At 28.0% G+C, this 15,436-nt stretch overlaps 1 protein-coding gene across 1 annotated transcript in view; it reads left to right on the top strand.

Moving 5' to 3' along the window:
• LOC117167851 overlaps positions 1–15,436 on the top strand; it is a 435,057-nt gene that overhangs the window by 412,097 nt on the left and 7,524 nt on the right. Inside the window, exons 5-7 of the mRNA XM_033353059.1 lie at positions 3,961–4,088; positions 6,427–6,552; positions 9,624–9,771. Of these exons, the coding sequence (XP_033208950.1) occupies positions 3,961–4,088; positions 6,427–6,552; positions 9,624–9,771 (402 nt within the window). The remainder of the gene's footprint in view (positions 1–3,960; positions 4,089–6,426; positions 6,553–9,623; positions 9,772–15,436) is intronic.

Here is a 15,436-nt window from a genome sequence, read left to right as displayed (position 1 = left end):
AAAAATGATAGGAGAAATAAAAATAGGATTAGAGTGCACAAATAATAATGAAGTTAGTAGAGGGGGGAATAGAAGTGAGTGGGATGAGGACTGCAAAGAGAAGTAGTAATTTTGTTTAAAGTACATTTCTTTAATTTTGCCTGCGGTTCTTTAATGTTTATTAGGTAATATACCTCTTTTGTCTTATCTTGAAAACAGTCCTTATGGTGCATCTGTTTTCTGCGGAAAAAAGAAAACCGCAAACTGTATAATGCCGTAATAGTAGACTTAGTCATTTCTGCCACAATAATTCACTGGAATGCCAATTATGATAATCAGCCAGCCAGCAGGTCTTCAGACCGTGGTTAGAACAAGCAGCCAACTTTAAGTACTTGGCAAGGCTACTTTAACAAACAATATCATTTTAATGCCATTTTTATCCTCTTTCACAAACTAATCTTTTGTGCAAACACTCTGGATCTTGAAATTGAAAAGTTTCTTTAAGAAAAAAAGTAAATAATAAATAATAAAAATAATCTAAATTTAAGAGAGTCAAAATTCGACAGATTATATTAATCAAAGATGTCTTTTTTAATTGAAAATCCAGCCGCTTGTTTTAAAGTTATACTTTGTTACACTTTTTTTTTAATAAGTCATTTTTTTATCTAAATTCTTATTTCTGTGGTTGATAATGTCACTTTTTTGTGAAAATTTCGTTGTTTTATTAGGTGGAATTTAATTTTTTTAACTAAAAATTATACTTTTCCATTTTTCGTTGCAAATTGAGCTTTTATTTAAAAATTCAACTATTTATTTAAAATTCCGCATATTTTGTTTAAAATTCGTCTTTATAGGTCGAAAATAAATCATTTTGGCTGAAAATTTTCTTTTTGCTTAATTTTAACGTTTTTTATGAAAAATCGACATCTTTTATTGGTTGAAACTGCTTTGTTAAAAAATAATTTTTTTGGTTGAAGATTTATGATTTGAGTTGAAAATATAATTATTTTGTTAGAAACGTATTGTTTTTGTTTTTAAAAATTAGCTATTCCATGTTTGATTGGAAATTTATTTTGTTTGGTTAAAAATTTAGCTATTTGTTAATAATTTATGTTTTTTTTTAATTATTTTTTTGTTGAAAATTAATCATTTTGGTGGAACTTCTTAAATTCAAATACTTTATTAAAAGTTGAACTGACTGATTAAAAATTAATTCTGTGGGTTACGGACCTCTCTTTTTTCTTGAAAAATCATTTTTTTGCTTACAAATTTATTTATTATGTTAAAAATTTGATAATTTGGTTGATTATCATTCCGTTTTAAATGAAAATTCATCTTTTTGGTTGAAAATTTATCCATTTTATCGAAAATTCGTCGTTTTTGGATTAAAATTACTCTTTTTATCATTTTTATTCATCTTCTGATTTTATTTAAAAATTTAACTATTTTGACATTAACTCGTTTTTTTTTAAATTATCTTTTTATCGAAAATTCAACTTCTTATTTGAAAAATTTTGTAATTCTTCAAAAATTGGCCTTTTCGGTAAAAAGTTAATCTTCCGGGTTTAAAAAGTCATCTTTTGTTCTTGAAAATTGACCATTTTAAGATAAAAATTCATCAGATTGGTTAATGTAAAATAATTGATTTCATCAGTAAGTTGAATTGGCTGATTTGGAAATTCACTTTTCATTGATTTCAGAGTTGTCGAATCCGCATTTTTTCAATCAGTAATTTTGAAATAATCGATTTCTGATATTTTTTCGCCACATTCTAGAAAAATAGTTGAATTTTTAACATATGAAAAATAAATTTTCGAACAAAAATGAAAATAAGTAATTTTTTACAAAGTAGTTACACTTTAAACCAATTAATTGATTTTTTAATCAAAAAGAAGGAAATCTCAATGAAACTTGTTAATCTTTGCATAAAACGACATATTAATTTTAAATAAAAAACGGTTGAATTCAATAAAAAGAAAAATTTTGAACAAAATAATTGAATTCTCAAACCAATGAATTCTCATCAGAATAGTTCATCTTTTAAGAAAAAAGTTGAATTTTTAACAAAAAGACATATTATCAACAAAATACATAAATTTTAACCAGGTATTTGAATTTTCAACTAAAAAAGAATAATTTTAAAACATATAGTTGATTTTTTAACTGAAAAAGATCAATTATAAACCAAAAATGGAATAGTTAAATTTTTAGTTTAAAAAATTACTTTTCATTAAAAAAATTATTTAGCAACCAGTTGAATCCAACAACAAAAGACCATTTTGTTTACAAAATAGTTCTGTTTGCAAATTAAAAAGTCGAATATTTCTAAAAATAGAGATTAGTTGTATTTTCAACCAAAAATAGAATAGTTAAATTTTCACTTTAAAAAAAAGTTACTTTGAAAAGAAAGAATCTTCTACTATTTAAATTTAACTAAAAAAGACCAATTAAAAAAAAATAGTCGCATCCTCAATGAAAATGATGAATTTTCAATGAACATAATAAATTTTCTACCTAAATAAATGCAATTTCAATAAAATACAGGAATTTTCTACCAACTAGTGGAATTTCTAAATTGTAAGGAAAAATTTTAAATCATGAATTTCTAAAAACAATACTTTAATTTTAACATATATATTTTAATTATGAAACAAAAATATGAACTTAAAAAAAGTTAATTTTCAACCAAACAGTCAAAGTTTCTACCAAATTGTTCTTTTTTAAATAAAATATTAATTTTTTAAAGTTAAAAATTAGAGTGTTTTAATTTCTAAACCTGAAAAGAAATATTTCAACCTGAAAGATCATTTTCAATTAAGAAAGATGAATATTTAAGGAAATAATCGATCCTCAATAAAAAAATTCATTTTTACAAAGTAGTTCAACTTTAAAAAAGTTAGTTGATTTTTGAACCGAAAAAAATAATTTGAAATAAAATAGAGTTAAATTCAATCAAAAACGATGAATTTTTAACCAAAAAAGATTTATTTTTGCACAATAAAATCATTTCTCAACCAAATATACAAAACGAACTTTCAGCAGAATAGTTCAATTTTTATCCAAAAAGTAGAATTTTTAATTAGGAAGATTTTTTCTACGAAAAAAGAGAAATTAGCAACGAAATACATGACTTTCCAACTAAAAAGGATTAATTTCCAACAAAATAGTTGAATTTTTAACCGAAATAGATCAATTTTAAACCATAAATCGAATAGTTAAATTTTTAGTTCAAATTTTTTATTTAAACCGAAAAATTAATGAATTTTCAACAAATGAGTTCCACTTTTTTAAAAAAATAGTATTAATTATTTTAAATAGTAGAATTTTCAACCAAATAGTCGATTTTTTATCCAAGAAGATATATTATTTTTAAATTGAATTATCCACAAAATACAAAAATTTCCAACTACGAAAGATTCATTTTTAACCCAATAATTATATTTTTAACTAAAGATGTACATTTTAAACAAACAATGGAATAGTTATATTTTCATTTTTTTTTTTAAATTTATTTTCAACCAAAATTTAAGCGAGATTTTTACAAATTAATTGGATTAAAAAAATAACTCGAATTTTCAATCAAATCAGTTGAATTCCGTAACCAACTTAAACTGGCAGACTTTCCATCCAAAAAATTAGTTTTCAACCAAGAATAGTTGGATTTTCTGATCAATTTTCGAAGCCAGCTCAAAAAGTCATCTTACAAAATAAAAAAAGTGCCTTGCAATATTGTCTATATCATACCCCATTTTTGCAAAAAAGCGCGAAAAAAGTACACATTATATCCCAGGATCTGTGATATCTGTAGTTTTCTATCATTTATTTCAATTCTAACTATCAATAACTATATATCTATAATAAATTTCTTACAATCGCAAAAAAGGAATAGGAAAATAATCACAGGACTCTACCGATTATCCTATAATATTTTATCTTAAAATTTGAGTGAAAATTTTGCAATAAATAAATAAATTTGTTTAGATGCGTGGATGTGGAACATTACTGCCTGGATGATGAGTGGACATGTAAGAACACTCTTTGCATCCCCTTAGTGAAACATTGCGACGGACACATGAATTGCTACGACCACTCGGATGAATACAATTGCGGTGAGTTAGCGAATCGCAAGTACGTCTCTTTATAGTTTATAACCTGAATGCGAATGAATCCCTTTGTAAGCTCAAGGGCCCGCTTTGTTACTTTATAATATCTCCACCTGTTATTTCTATCTCTCTTGCGAATGTCCTCTGGCCCTACCTGTATACGACTGCATTAGCCCAGTTATTGTGCCTCTTTCTGTTATTGGCTTTTCTACTTTACTATTGTTTGCGGGGCTTCCGTTGGCTATTTTTCATCATATAATACATCCCTGTCATCTATTCTCCTCGAAACATCCCTCTGATATAATCCTCGTTTCATCTAACCGCATCCAGATTACATTATGCCAAAAAGAGAGTAGTATTTTAAAAAAAAACAACAGATTATAGTTCTCTGTACCCCAATTCAGAAAACCTCTCAATTATGTGTGAACCCCTTTGCAGTGCTTAAAAAAACATCCGTTAATAGTCTTTGAAAGCCCGACTCGAAAAAATCTACCTGTCAAATATATTTAGACCTCTCAGTTATAAATGACAATACCCCAAATCACTCAAGTTGAGGGAAATATACACATTCTTAAATACAACAAATTTCAAAAGAGAAATCTACTTATTAGTTATAGTTCACCCTAATTCCATATTCAAAAAACATCCACTTATAGTTGGCCATACCCTAATTCGGAAGAATACACGTTTCAATTATATTTGAAACCATTTCCAGTATTTACAAAAACCACAAGTTGTGAATACCCCAATTCGGAAAGACCTACCTATCAATTATATTTTACTACATTTCCAATATTTAAAAAAACACGTGTTTGTAGTTTTCCGTACCTCAACTAGAAAAAAGTTACCTTTCAAGTATATTTGAACCCATTTCTAAAATTAAAAAAAAACTAATTTCAGATTTTTTTAAAATCCTCTTATAGTTGGGCATGCCCTAATTCGGAATAATCCACATTTTAATTATGTTTGAAACCATTTAGAGTAGTTACAAAAACAACACGTTTATAGTTGGGCATACCCAAATTCGGAAAAGTCTAATTCCCAAATGTATATGACCCCATTTCCAGTACTCCAAAAACAAACCTTCCGTTTATAGTTGTCCATACCCCAACTCGAAACAACCTAGCTCTCAAGTATATTTGACCACATTTCCAATATTTAAAAAAGACCGTTTGTAGTTGTAAATACCCCAACTAAGAAAAATAGACCTATTAATTATAGTTAACCCTAATTCTAGATTCAAACAAAACACCCGGTTATAGTTGGCTAAACCCTAATTCAGAAGAATACACGTTTCAATTATATTTGAAACCATTTCCAGTATTTACAAAAACCACAAGTTTATAGCTGTGCATACCCCAATTCGGAAATATCTACCTCCCAATTAAATTTCACCACATTTCCACTATTTTAACAAACATTCGTTTAAAGTTGTAGATGCCCAAATTCGGAAAAATCTACCTCTCAATTAAATTTTGCTACATATACAATATTTTAAATAAACCATCCGATTATAGTTATAACGCCACACGTTTATAGTTGTCCATATCCCAACTCTGAAAAATCTACCTCTCAATTATATTAAATCCCATTTCCAGTATTGAAAAGAACATCCGTTTATAGTTGGCGATGTATTTTGATATACGGGTTATTCATAATATTAATCAATTATATATCGTAATTAAAATTTTTTTAATTCCTCGATTTGAGAAGGTATTTTTTCATCCTTAGTTATTATGCAAGGATTGCCCAAAATGTCCATTATTCAGTTTATTGAATTGCCTAATGTAATGTTATACTAAAATTAATTAATACCAACATAAGTTGTAAAATAAAAATAATGTTTTGGGCCATTTTTGCCTGTTTTTATTTTCTAGCTTAGAGTTACTGGTGTATAAGTAAATTTAACTGTGTTTTAATAAGAAACATCCAAACAGAATTGTATATAATATTTCACTGAAATTCAACTAACAGGGATAAAAATTAAAACGAAAACTACGATTTTTTTCCTAATCGCAAAAATAAATATACAATTTTAATAGGTGGATTTCTCTTTTTATTAAAATTATATTTAACACTGTTGCTATTTCTGTCGATTTCATCAACTATTCTACAGAAAATTGAATTCTCAAAGGAATTTACATTTAGAAAGGATCTGTAGAAATTAACCGTGATTTAATTTTTGAACATTTCATTTGATGAACGACTCACTTTCAACAAGGCCTAAGTTGGAAGACCTTCGGCTGGGAATCTCAAAAAAAAAATTAAATAATTTTTTGAGAGAAATTTGCAAACTTTTTCAAAAAAGTTTGATCCTAATGATTCGAAGTTTTGATTTTTTTAGATTGCAATCTTGAGACGCACTTCCAATGTGGCAATGAAACTTCCTGCCTTCCGCTGGATAGAAGGTGTGATGGAAAAATCGATTGTTGGGATGCAACAGACGAGATAAACTGCACATTGGGTGAGTGTGAGTGGCATTTCGTGAATCAGACCTATCCATTACTTTATACAGTTTTACGAGGCTTTGGTAATTGAGTTCTAGGCTCGAGCTCATTAAACGTTACGTGTAATTAGCTACACGTCCAGATCAAATTGGCCCTTTTCTACTTCTACGATACTCGGAAAAATTATAAAAAGAAAATTTAAATGTCACGTGTCCTTTTTTACGACTAGAAAATTTATACTCTTATTTAAATTCGTCCTAGAAAAACGTTTAGGAGAATTAATAATTACTTTAAATACTTCTGTAATCTTCCACCCCTTGTTTGATTTCTCTCTCACGTCTCTTACCCTCATTTTTCTGGCTTCCCCTTCCTTTCACTCCATTCCCCTACTATTTGTCCCCTTATTTTCCTCTTCACTTCCCCATTCATGCCTTATTTCTCCTTCTACTTCCCATTTCATCGCGTATCTAATTCCCCGACTCTAACTTCCCCTATTTTTATTTTTCGTATTTGCCCTTCTTCTTGTACTTTCTCTAATTACCATCCCCTCACTTCCTATACTCCCCCTACTAACACCCCCTTTACTTCTCCCATTTTTCATTCTATCATTTTCCTTACTTACCCTCTCTTCACTTTTCCTATTTTCCCTCCCATAGTTTTTCTTCTTACCCAAACCTCACTTCACCTACTTTCACTATCATGATTTTCCCGACTTCTGCAACCCCCACTTTTTCTACTTTGCCTCCCATAATTTTTCCTACTTCCCCGAATTCCCCTCCTCTAATTTCTCTCGCTTCCCCTACTTACCCTCCCCTTATTTCCTATACTTCTCCTACTTACCCTCCATTCACTTCTCGTAATTTCCCTCCCATGATTATCCTTACTTATCCTCATGTCATTTCCATACTTTCCAACCTTCACTTTTCTTACTCTTCCTCTCATCATTTTAAATACTTCCCCGAATTCCCTTTATCTAATTTCTCTCACTTCCACTACTCACCCTCCCCTTAATTTCCTATATTTCCGCATCACTTCATTTCCCGTGCTTCCACTAATTACCCTCCCCTCATTACCTATACTTCTTCTAATTACGCTCCCTTCATTTCCCCCAATTTCCCTTCCGTCATTGCTCTTACTTACCCTCCCATCATTTTCCCTGCTTCCCCCTTACTTCTTTTAATTTTCCTCCAATCATTTTACCTACTTCCTCTAATTCCCCTCATATAATTTCTCTCGTTTCTCCTACTTACTTTCCACGTCATTTCCTATACTTCTCCTACTTACCATCCCTACACTTTTCCTATTTTTGTGCCCATCATTTCACCTACTTTTCCATCCCTAACCTCCTCAACTTCCGCTCATCTAATTTCCCATAATTACCCTCCCTTTATTATTCCTACTTTACATCCTGTCATCTACCTACTTTCCCATCCCTAGCATCCCCTAATCTCATTTCCCCTACTTCTCCTCCCCTCACTTTCTATAGTTTCTCTACTTACCTCCCCTCACTTCCTATACTTTCAATACTTATCTTCACTTTACTTTTTCTTCTATCCATTCCAACATTTCACCTACTTCACCAGCTCTAACTTTCCTTAATTTCCTTCATCTCCTTTCCCCTGCTTTCCCTACTTACTCTCCCCATATTTCCTATACCTCTCTTACTTACCCTCCCTTCACTTCTTCTACTTTCCCTCCCATCATTGCCCCTAATAAACCCTCGCTTCACTTATACTTTCCCCCCAATTATTTTACCTACTTTTCGACCCTTAACTACCCCGAATTCTCTTTATACCATTTCCCCCACTTCCACTAATTATCCTCTCCTCATTTCCTATACTTCTTCTACTTCCCTAACATCATTTTCGCAGCTTCTTTGATTCGCACATCTTCTACTTTTCCCCCCTTCATTTTTTCCACCTTCCCGACCATATCTTCCTCTGTATTCCCTCATCCCATTTCACCTGCTTCTTCTACTTATTCTGGCCTCATTTCCTAAACTTCTCCTACTTACTCTTATTCCATTTCCCCCAATTTCTCTCCAATTATTTTCCATACTTCTTCAAACCTCACTCCTCTTACTTTCCGTCCTATCATTTTACCTGCTTTCCCGAATTCCCCCATCTAATTTCTCTCGCTTCCCTACTTACCTTTCCTTTATATCCTTTACTTCTCATACTTACTCTGCCTTTACTTTTTCTATTTTCCATTCCATCATCTTAGCTACTTCCGCATCCTTAACTTCCCCGAATTCCGCTCATCTCATCCTACTTCTCCTCCCCCTGAATTCCCCTCATCTCATTTCCTTTGCATCCACTAATTACCTCCCTCTCATTTCCTATACTTCTTCCACTTTCGCTCACCATAATTTTCCTACTCGCCTCCCTCCATTTACCCTACTTACCCACCCTTAACTCCCCGTAATTCCCCTCGTTAATTCCCGTCATTTTCCTACTTTCCTCCCTCCATTTACCCTCCTTCCCCACGCTTAACTCCCCGTAATTTCCGTTAACTCATTTCCCATGCTTCCTCTACTTACTCTCCCCTCATTTCATATACCTCGTCTGCTTACCCTGCCTTCACTTCTCCAAACTTCCCTTCCACCTTTGATCTTACTTACCCACCAATCATTTTCCCTACTTCCCCCACCCTCGCATCATTTCTCCTTTCTCACTTCTCTCCTCATTTTTCTCACTTCCCCTTTCTTTTCATACTATCTCTCTTCTTATTTCCCTCTTCACTTCCTCACCACTCCCTTAATTCTCTTTCGACATCCTATTTTATCACTTACCTACTTCCCCAACCCCAACATCGCCTAATCTCATTTCCCCTCCTCTCAATTCCCATACTTACTCTACTTCCGCTACTCTTCCATCCCTTATTCCCTGTACTTCCTTTAATTTCCCCTGATAATTAAAATATAAATTTAAATATAAATAATAAAAAAACGTGACAAAATCAAGAAGCAATTTTTTCCAAGCAGAGCCGATACTCGATAATCAACTGAGACTCTTAACATTGTATAAAGTGGGACACTACTTCAGAACCTTGAATAATCAGTTAGGGATAATGCATGTAATTGATATGATTCCAGCCTGTCCGCTGGAAAGCGAATTCACGTGCAGCGATGGCCAATGTATATTGAGGGCCCGTTTCTGCGACGGACTGCGGGATTGCGCGGATGGGTCAGATGAGCCGCATGGGTGCCAAGGGCGATGTAATAAACACGAATTTACATGCCAGTAAGTAGTAAAACGAGTCTCGTTTCCATACATTCAATCGATACCGGATCTTTCAATTATCCTCCTCGACCAACTTACCAACAAATTCTCGATTCAGTCAAACTCTTTTTTTAACTTTTTCAATCGAAAAATTATCAAATGTAAACTTCAACGAACGACGTTAATTTTTCAGCAAATAGTTCAATTTTAAACTTATTAAGATACATTTTTAACAAAATTTTTATCTTTTCAGTCAAAATGATGAATTTTCAAACAAAAAAAATCAATTACCCCAAAAAGGACGAATTTTCAAGGAAATACGTTCATTTTCTACAAAATAGTTGAATTTTCTTTCAACTAAAAAAGGTCAATTTCCAACAAAAATTGGAATAGTCTTCAGAGAAAAGAATTCATTTTCAACGAAAAAAATCACGAATTTTCTATAAAATAATCAAATCTTCAAACAATAAAATGAATTTTCAAAAAAAAAAACGATGAATATTCAAACGAACAAAAATCATTTTTCATGTACATTTTTATATTTTTTAACAAGAACATTGATTTTCTACTGGAAAAGACGAATTTACAACCAAAGAGTAGATTTTTCTACTAAAAAAGGTTAATTTTAAAATATTTTAAAGTAAAAAATTAATTTCAAACTCAAATGATGAATTTTTAACGAAAAAGTTCGCCCAAATATTCGAATTTTTAACCATAAAAAGACCAATTTTTACAAATAAAGAAATAGTGCAATTTTAGTAAAAAAAAATGAATTTCCGGCTAAAAAAACTATAAATTTTCAACAAACAAAAAAATAATTTTTGACAAAATAGTGAAATTTTCAAATAAAAAAATGAATGCTGAACCGAAAAGAAATATTAAAACATAATTTTTGAATTAAAACATCAGTTTTGAACCAAGAATGAAATAGTTAAGTTTTCAATTAAAAATATTAATTTCTGCTAAAAAAATGAATTTTTAAACATAAGGATATACTTTCAACCAAGAAGATTTATTTTCTACCAAAAAGGACGAATTTTCAGCCAAAAATGATCAATTTTTACAAGTGGTAGAATAGTTAAATTTTCAGTAAAAAAAATAATTTTCAACAAAAAAAAATTCATTTAAAAAAAAATATTTAAGTTTTCAACAAAAAAATGAATCTTTAACATAAAAGGAGGAAGTTCCAACAAAATAGTATTTCAATTTTCAACAAAAATGTATTATTTTAAATAAAATCCATGAATTTTCAACAAAAAAGTTTATTTTTCAACTAAAAAATATAAATTTTAAACCAAAAATAGTACTCGAATAATACTCGAGTTTTCAACGACCAGAAGATCAATTTTTACAAATTATGAAATTTGAGTATAAAAATTAATTTCCGATTGCAAAAAATGTTTTAACAACAAAAAAATTATTTTTTAATATAATAGTTCAATTTTCAACCAAAGAAACGTATTTTTAACGAACAAGATAAATTTTAAACCGAGAAAATAAACTGTTTACCAAAAAGGATGAATTTTCAACCAAAAAGATCAATTTTAAACAAAAAATCGAATATTTACGGTTTTAGTTTAAAAAAATTAATTATCAACTAAAATTATGAATCTTTAAGCCAAATATTCATTTTTAAACAAAGAAGTTTAGTTTAAATTTAATTTAAAAAATGTTATTTACAGTCAAAAAATCAATTTTCAACTAAAAAATTTAAAAAAAAAAGATTAATCTTTAACCAAAAAAGACGAATTTTCAACAAAATACTTAAATTTTCAACCAAAAAATTGAATTTGTAATAAAAAATATTAATTGTCTATCCAAAGCGATAATTTTTCAATCAAATACTCGCATTTTCAACCATCAGAAGATCAATTTGTACAAATAATGAAATAGATCAACTGTGATTAAAAAAATGATTTTCCTACTAAAAAAACAAGTTTTCAACACCAAAAAAATAATCTTTCGATATAATAGTGCAATCTTCAACCAAAGAAATGTATTTTTTAGCTCAAATAAATCTTTAACAAATAAAAAAAAGGAATTTTTGACAAAATAGTGGAATTTTTAAACAAAAATGAATGTCGAACCAAAAATAATTATTTTCTGACAAAAGACGAATTCCATACAAAGTACATGAAGTTACATTCGAATACTTGAATTTTCTACTGAAAAAAACATCATTTTTGAAACAAGAATTATATTGTTAAGTTTCCAATTAAAAATATTATTTTCCACTAAAAAAAAAGAATTTTTAAACAAAAAGATGAAGTTTCTACCAAGAAGATTAATTTCCTACTAATAAGGACGAATTTTCAACAAAAAGATTAATTTTTACAAATGGTAGAATAGTTAAATTTTCAGTAAAAAAAAAATTACATAAAAGAAATCATTAAAAAAAATATTTAAGTTTTCAACCAAAATGTATTTTTTTAAACAAAATGCATGAATTTTCAACAAAAAAGTTTATTTTTCAACTAAAAAATATGAATTTTAAACCAAAAATCAATCAATCTAAATTAATCTAAAAGACGAATTTTCAAAAAAAATTTAAATTTTAAAGTAAAAAGATGAATTTTAAACTAAACCCATCTTCACGAAGTTACACTCGAATAGTTGAATTTTCAACTGAAAAAACATAATTTTTGAATCATGAATTAAATTGTTAAGTTTCCAATTTAAAATATTATTTTCCACTAAAAAAAAAAGAATTTTTAAACAAAAAGATGAAGTTGCTACCAAGAAGATTATTTTTCTACTAAAAAGGACGAATTTTCAACAAAAAGATAAATTTTTATAAATGATTGAATAGTTAAATTTTTCAGTAAAAAAATTAATTTTCAATAAAAAAATTCATTTTAGAGAAAATATTTCAGTTTTCAATCACAAAAATGAATCTTCAACCTTAAAGTAGCAATTTCTAACACAATAGTTCAATTTTTACCCAAAAAGAATTATTTTTAACAAAATCCATGAATGTTCAACAAAAGAGTTGATTTTTGAACTAAAAAAAATCATTTGTGAACCGGAAATGGTATGCTTAATTTTTTTCCTAAAAAAAATGTGCAACCACTTGGTAAAATTTTCAACAACAAAAAAATACATTTTTGACTCAAATTTTAAATCTTAAACAAAAAGGGCTAATTTTCGACTAAAAATGTAGTATTCAATCAACAAGATTACCTGCCAAAAAGTAGAATTTGCAATTAAAAAAGATAAATTTTAAACAAAAAATCGAATATTTATGTTTTCAGTATGAAAAAATTAATTTTCATCTAAAATGATGAATTTTGAATTTAAAAAAATAATTTTGAAACAATTAAAATTAATTTTCAACGAAATATATCAATTTTTGATCAAAAAGATGAGTTTTCAATCATAAATATTAATTTTTTTATCAAGAAGAGACGACTTTTCAAATAGAAATAGAATAGTTAAATTTTCAGTTGAAAAAATTAATTAAGAAAAAAGATTGCAACAGAACCAATCCAATTAATTAAAAATTTTCAATCGAATAGTACAATTTCCAACGAGAGTTGTACTTTTAACCGAAAAAGATTAAACTTCAACTAAAAAGAGATGATTTTCTACACCTGTAGACGAATTTTCGTTAAAAAATAATTACATTTTCGATAAATAAATGTTAAATTTAATAATTTATGAAATAAAAAATAATACTTTAATCACTTTAATCACGTTTGCATAATTTTAATCAATACAAGATCTTTGAAATTATCCTTAAATAAATGAATGATCAAATTTTACAAAAATCGAAAAATTATCAAATAAAAACTTGTCCTCTAAAAACACTAGTTCCACTTAATCGAAAAACATTCCCCAAATTAGAAAACATATTAAAACCCAGATAAAAATGAAGATTTAAAAAAAAAAGTTTTTTAAAAATTTATTAAAGAACGGTTTTAACTTTCTTGGCGCTATTAATTGATTTCCGGAATCGTGGGCGTGAACGAAAGCCGTTAATCGAGAGAAAGAAATCAATCGATGACTCGTTGACATTCAGCATCGTTGTATATTATTTACAAGTATAATTATGCAAATAAAGGCTTGTGCGCAAATGATGGTCCTAAGACTGTGTCACTGAAGACTCGAGGGTCTTCCTATAAATATTCTTCGGCGAATAGAATCTTAGAATTTAATTTATTACAAGCACCAGCTCGCATGACTATGAATCATTTTAGCAATGAAATGTTGTCGATAAATGCTAATTTTTTTCACGAGAAACGGGACAGAAAGTCAGACCAGTTGTAGGGTCATTAATATTTCTTCTTTATGGGGTCACTGTTCGATCAAGAAATATTATAGTCTTGTCAAAAATAGCTCACGGAATTTACAGTCCAAAATTCTAGCTCTCAACAAAGTAGTTGAATTTTCAGCAAAAATAGGGACGAATTTGCAATAAAATAAACGGTCGCATTTTTAACGAAAAAAATATTCATTTTTACGAATAATAAAATAGTTAAAATTTTAGTAACTAAATTAACATTCAATAGAAAAAAAGAAATCAAATGTTTGAATTTTCAACTATAAAACGAATTTACAACAAAATAAATTAAATATTAACCAAATAGTCGAATTTTCAATTAAACAAGATCAATTTTTATCCAAAAATAAAATAGTTATATCTTCAGTTACAAAAATTATCTTTTAACTAAAATGATGAATCTTTAATTGAATTTTTTTTTAACTTATCAATTTATAACCAAAAATTGCTAAGTTAAATTTTTGGTTAAAGATATTAATTTTCAATTTAAAAAAATTGGTTTTAGCTAAGTTCCTAAATGTTCAACGAAAATAATAAATCTTCAATCAAACAGATGAATTTTCAACAAAATAGTTAAATTTAAAAATAAAAAATTAATTTTAAACTCAAATGATGAAGTTTTAACGAAAAAGTTCACCCAAATATTCGAATTTTTAACCATAAAAAGTTTAATTTTTACGAACAAATTAAGTCAATTAATTAATTAATTAAGTCTTAAGTAAATTTTTGTTTGTAAAATTCAAAGTAAAATTAGTTTTTAACAAAAAACATGAATCTGTATCAAACTAGTGAAATTTTCAAGGTAAAAAAATAATTATCAACCAACCAGAATTAGTAGCTACTTGAGAAGACGAATTGAAAATTGAATAGTTAATTATATAATTAATTAGTTTTCAATAAAGAAAGTAAATTTTAAATAAATTGTTAGATTTTTCAACAAAGAAATTAATTTTCAACTTAATTGTTCATTTTCATATTAAAACTGATAAAATATTAATTTGTAGTAAAAAAGTAAACTTCTAATGAAAAAAAAATGTTTCTAACAAAATATTTAAATCTTCAACTACATAAATGAATTATCAACCAAATAGTTGAATTCTGAATAAAAAAGATAAATTTTCATTTAAAAATGAAATAGTTAGATTCTGAGTTAAAAAATTAATTTTTGTTGAGTTGAATTTTCAATCGTAAAAGACAAATTTGCAACAGAATAAATGAATTTTTAACGGAAATGTACTACCGAAAACGACATATATTTTCAACGAAATTGCCTCATTTTCAACCGAAAACATTCATTTGTACCAATAATAAAATGGTTCAATTTTAATTTTTAAAAAATCTAACAAAAAAAAAACAACTAATTTTCTACCCAAGAAATTAATTTTTAACTAAATTAAATGAACTTTC

Source organism: Belonocnema kinseyi, chromosome 2, assembly GCF_010883055.1.
Source record: "Belonocnema kinseyi isolate 2016_QV_RU_SX_M_011 chromosome 2, B_treatae_v1, whole genome shotgun sequence".
Taxonomy (NCBI): Eukaryota; Metazoa; Arthropoda; class Insecta; order Hymenoptera; family Cynipidae; genus Belonocnema; species Belonocnema kinseyi.
Note: the sequence above shows the minus strand (reverse complement) of the source record. Positions and strands in the feature narration are given on the sequence as shown.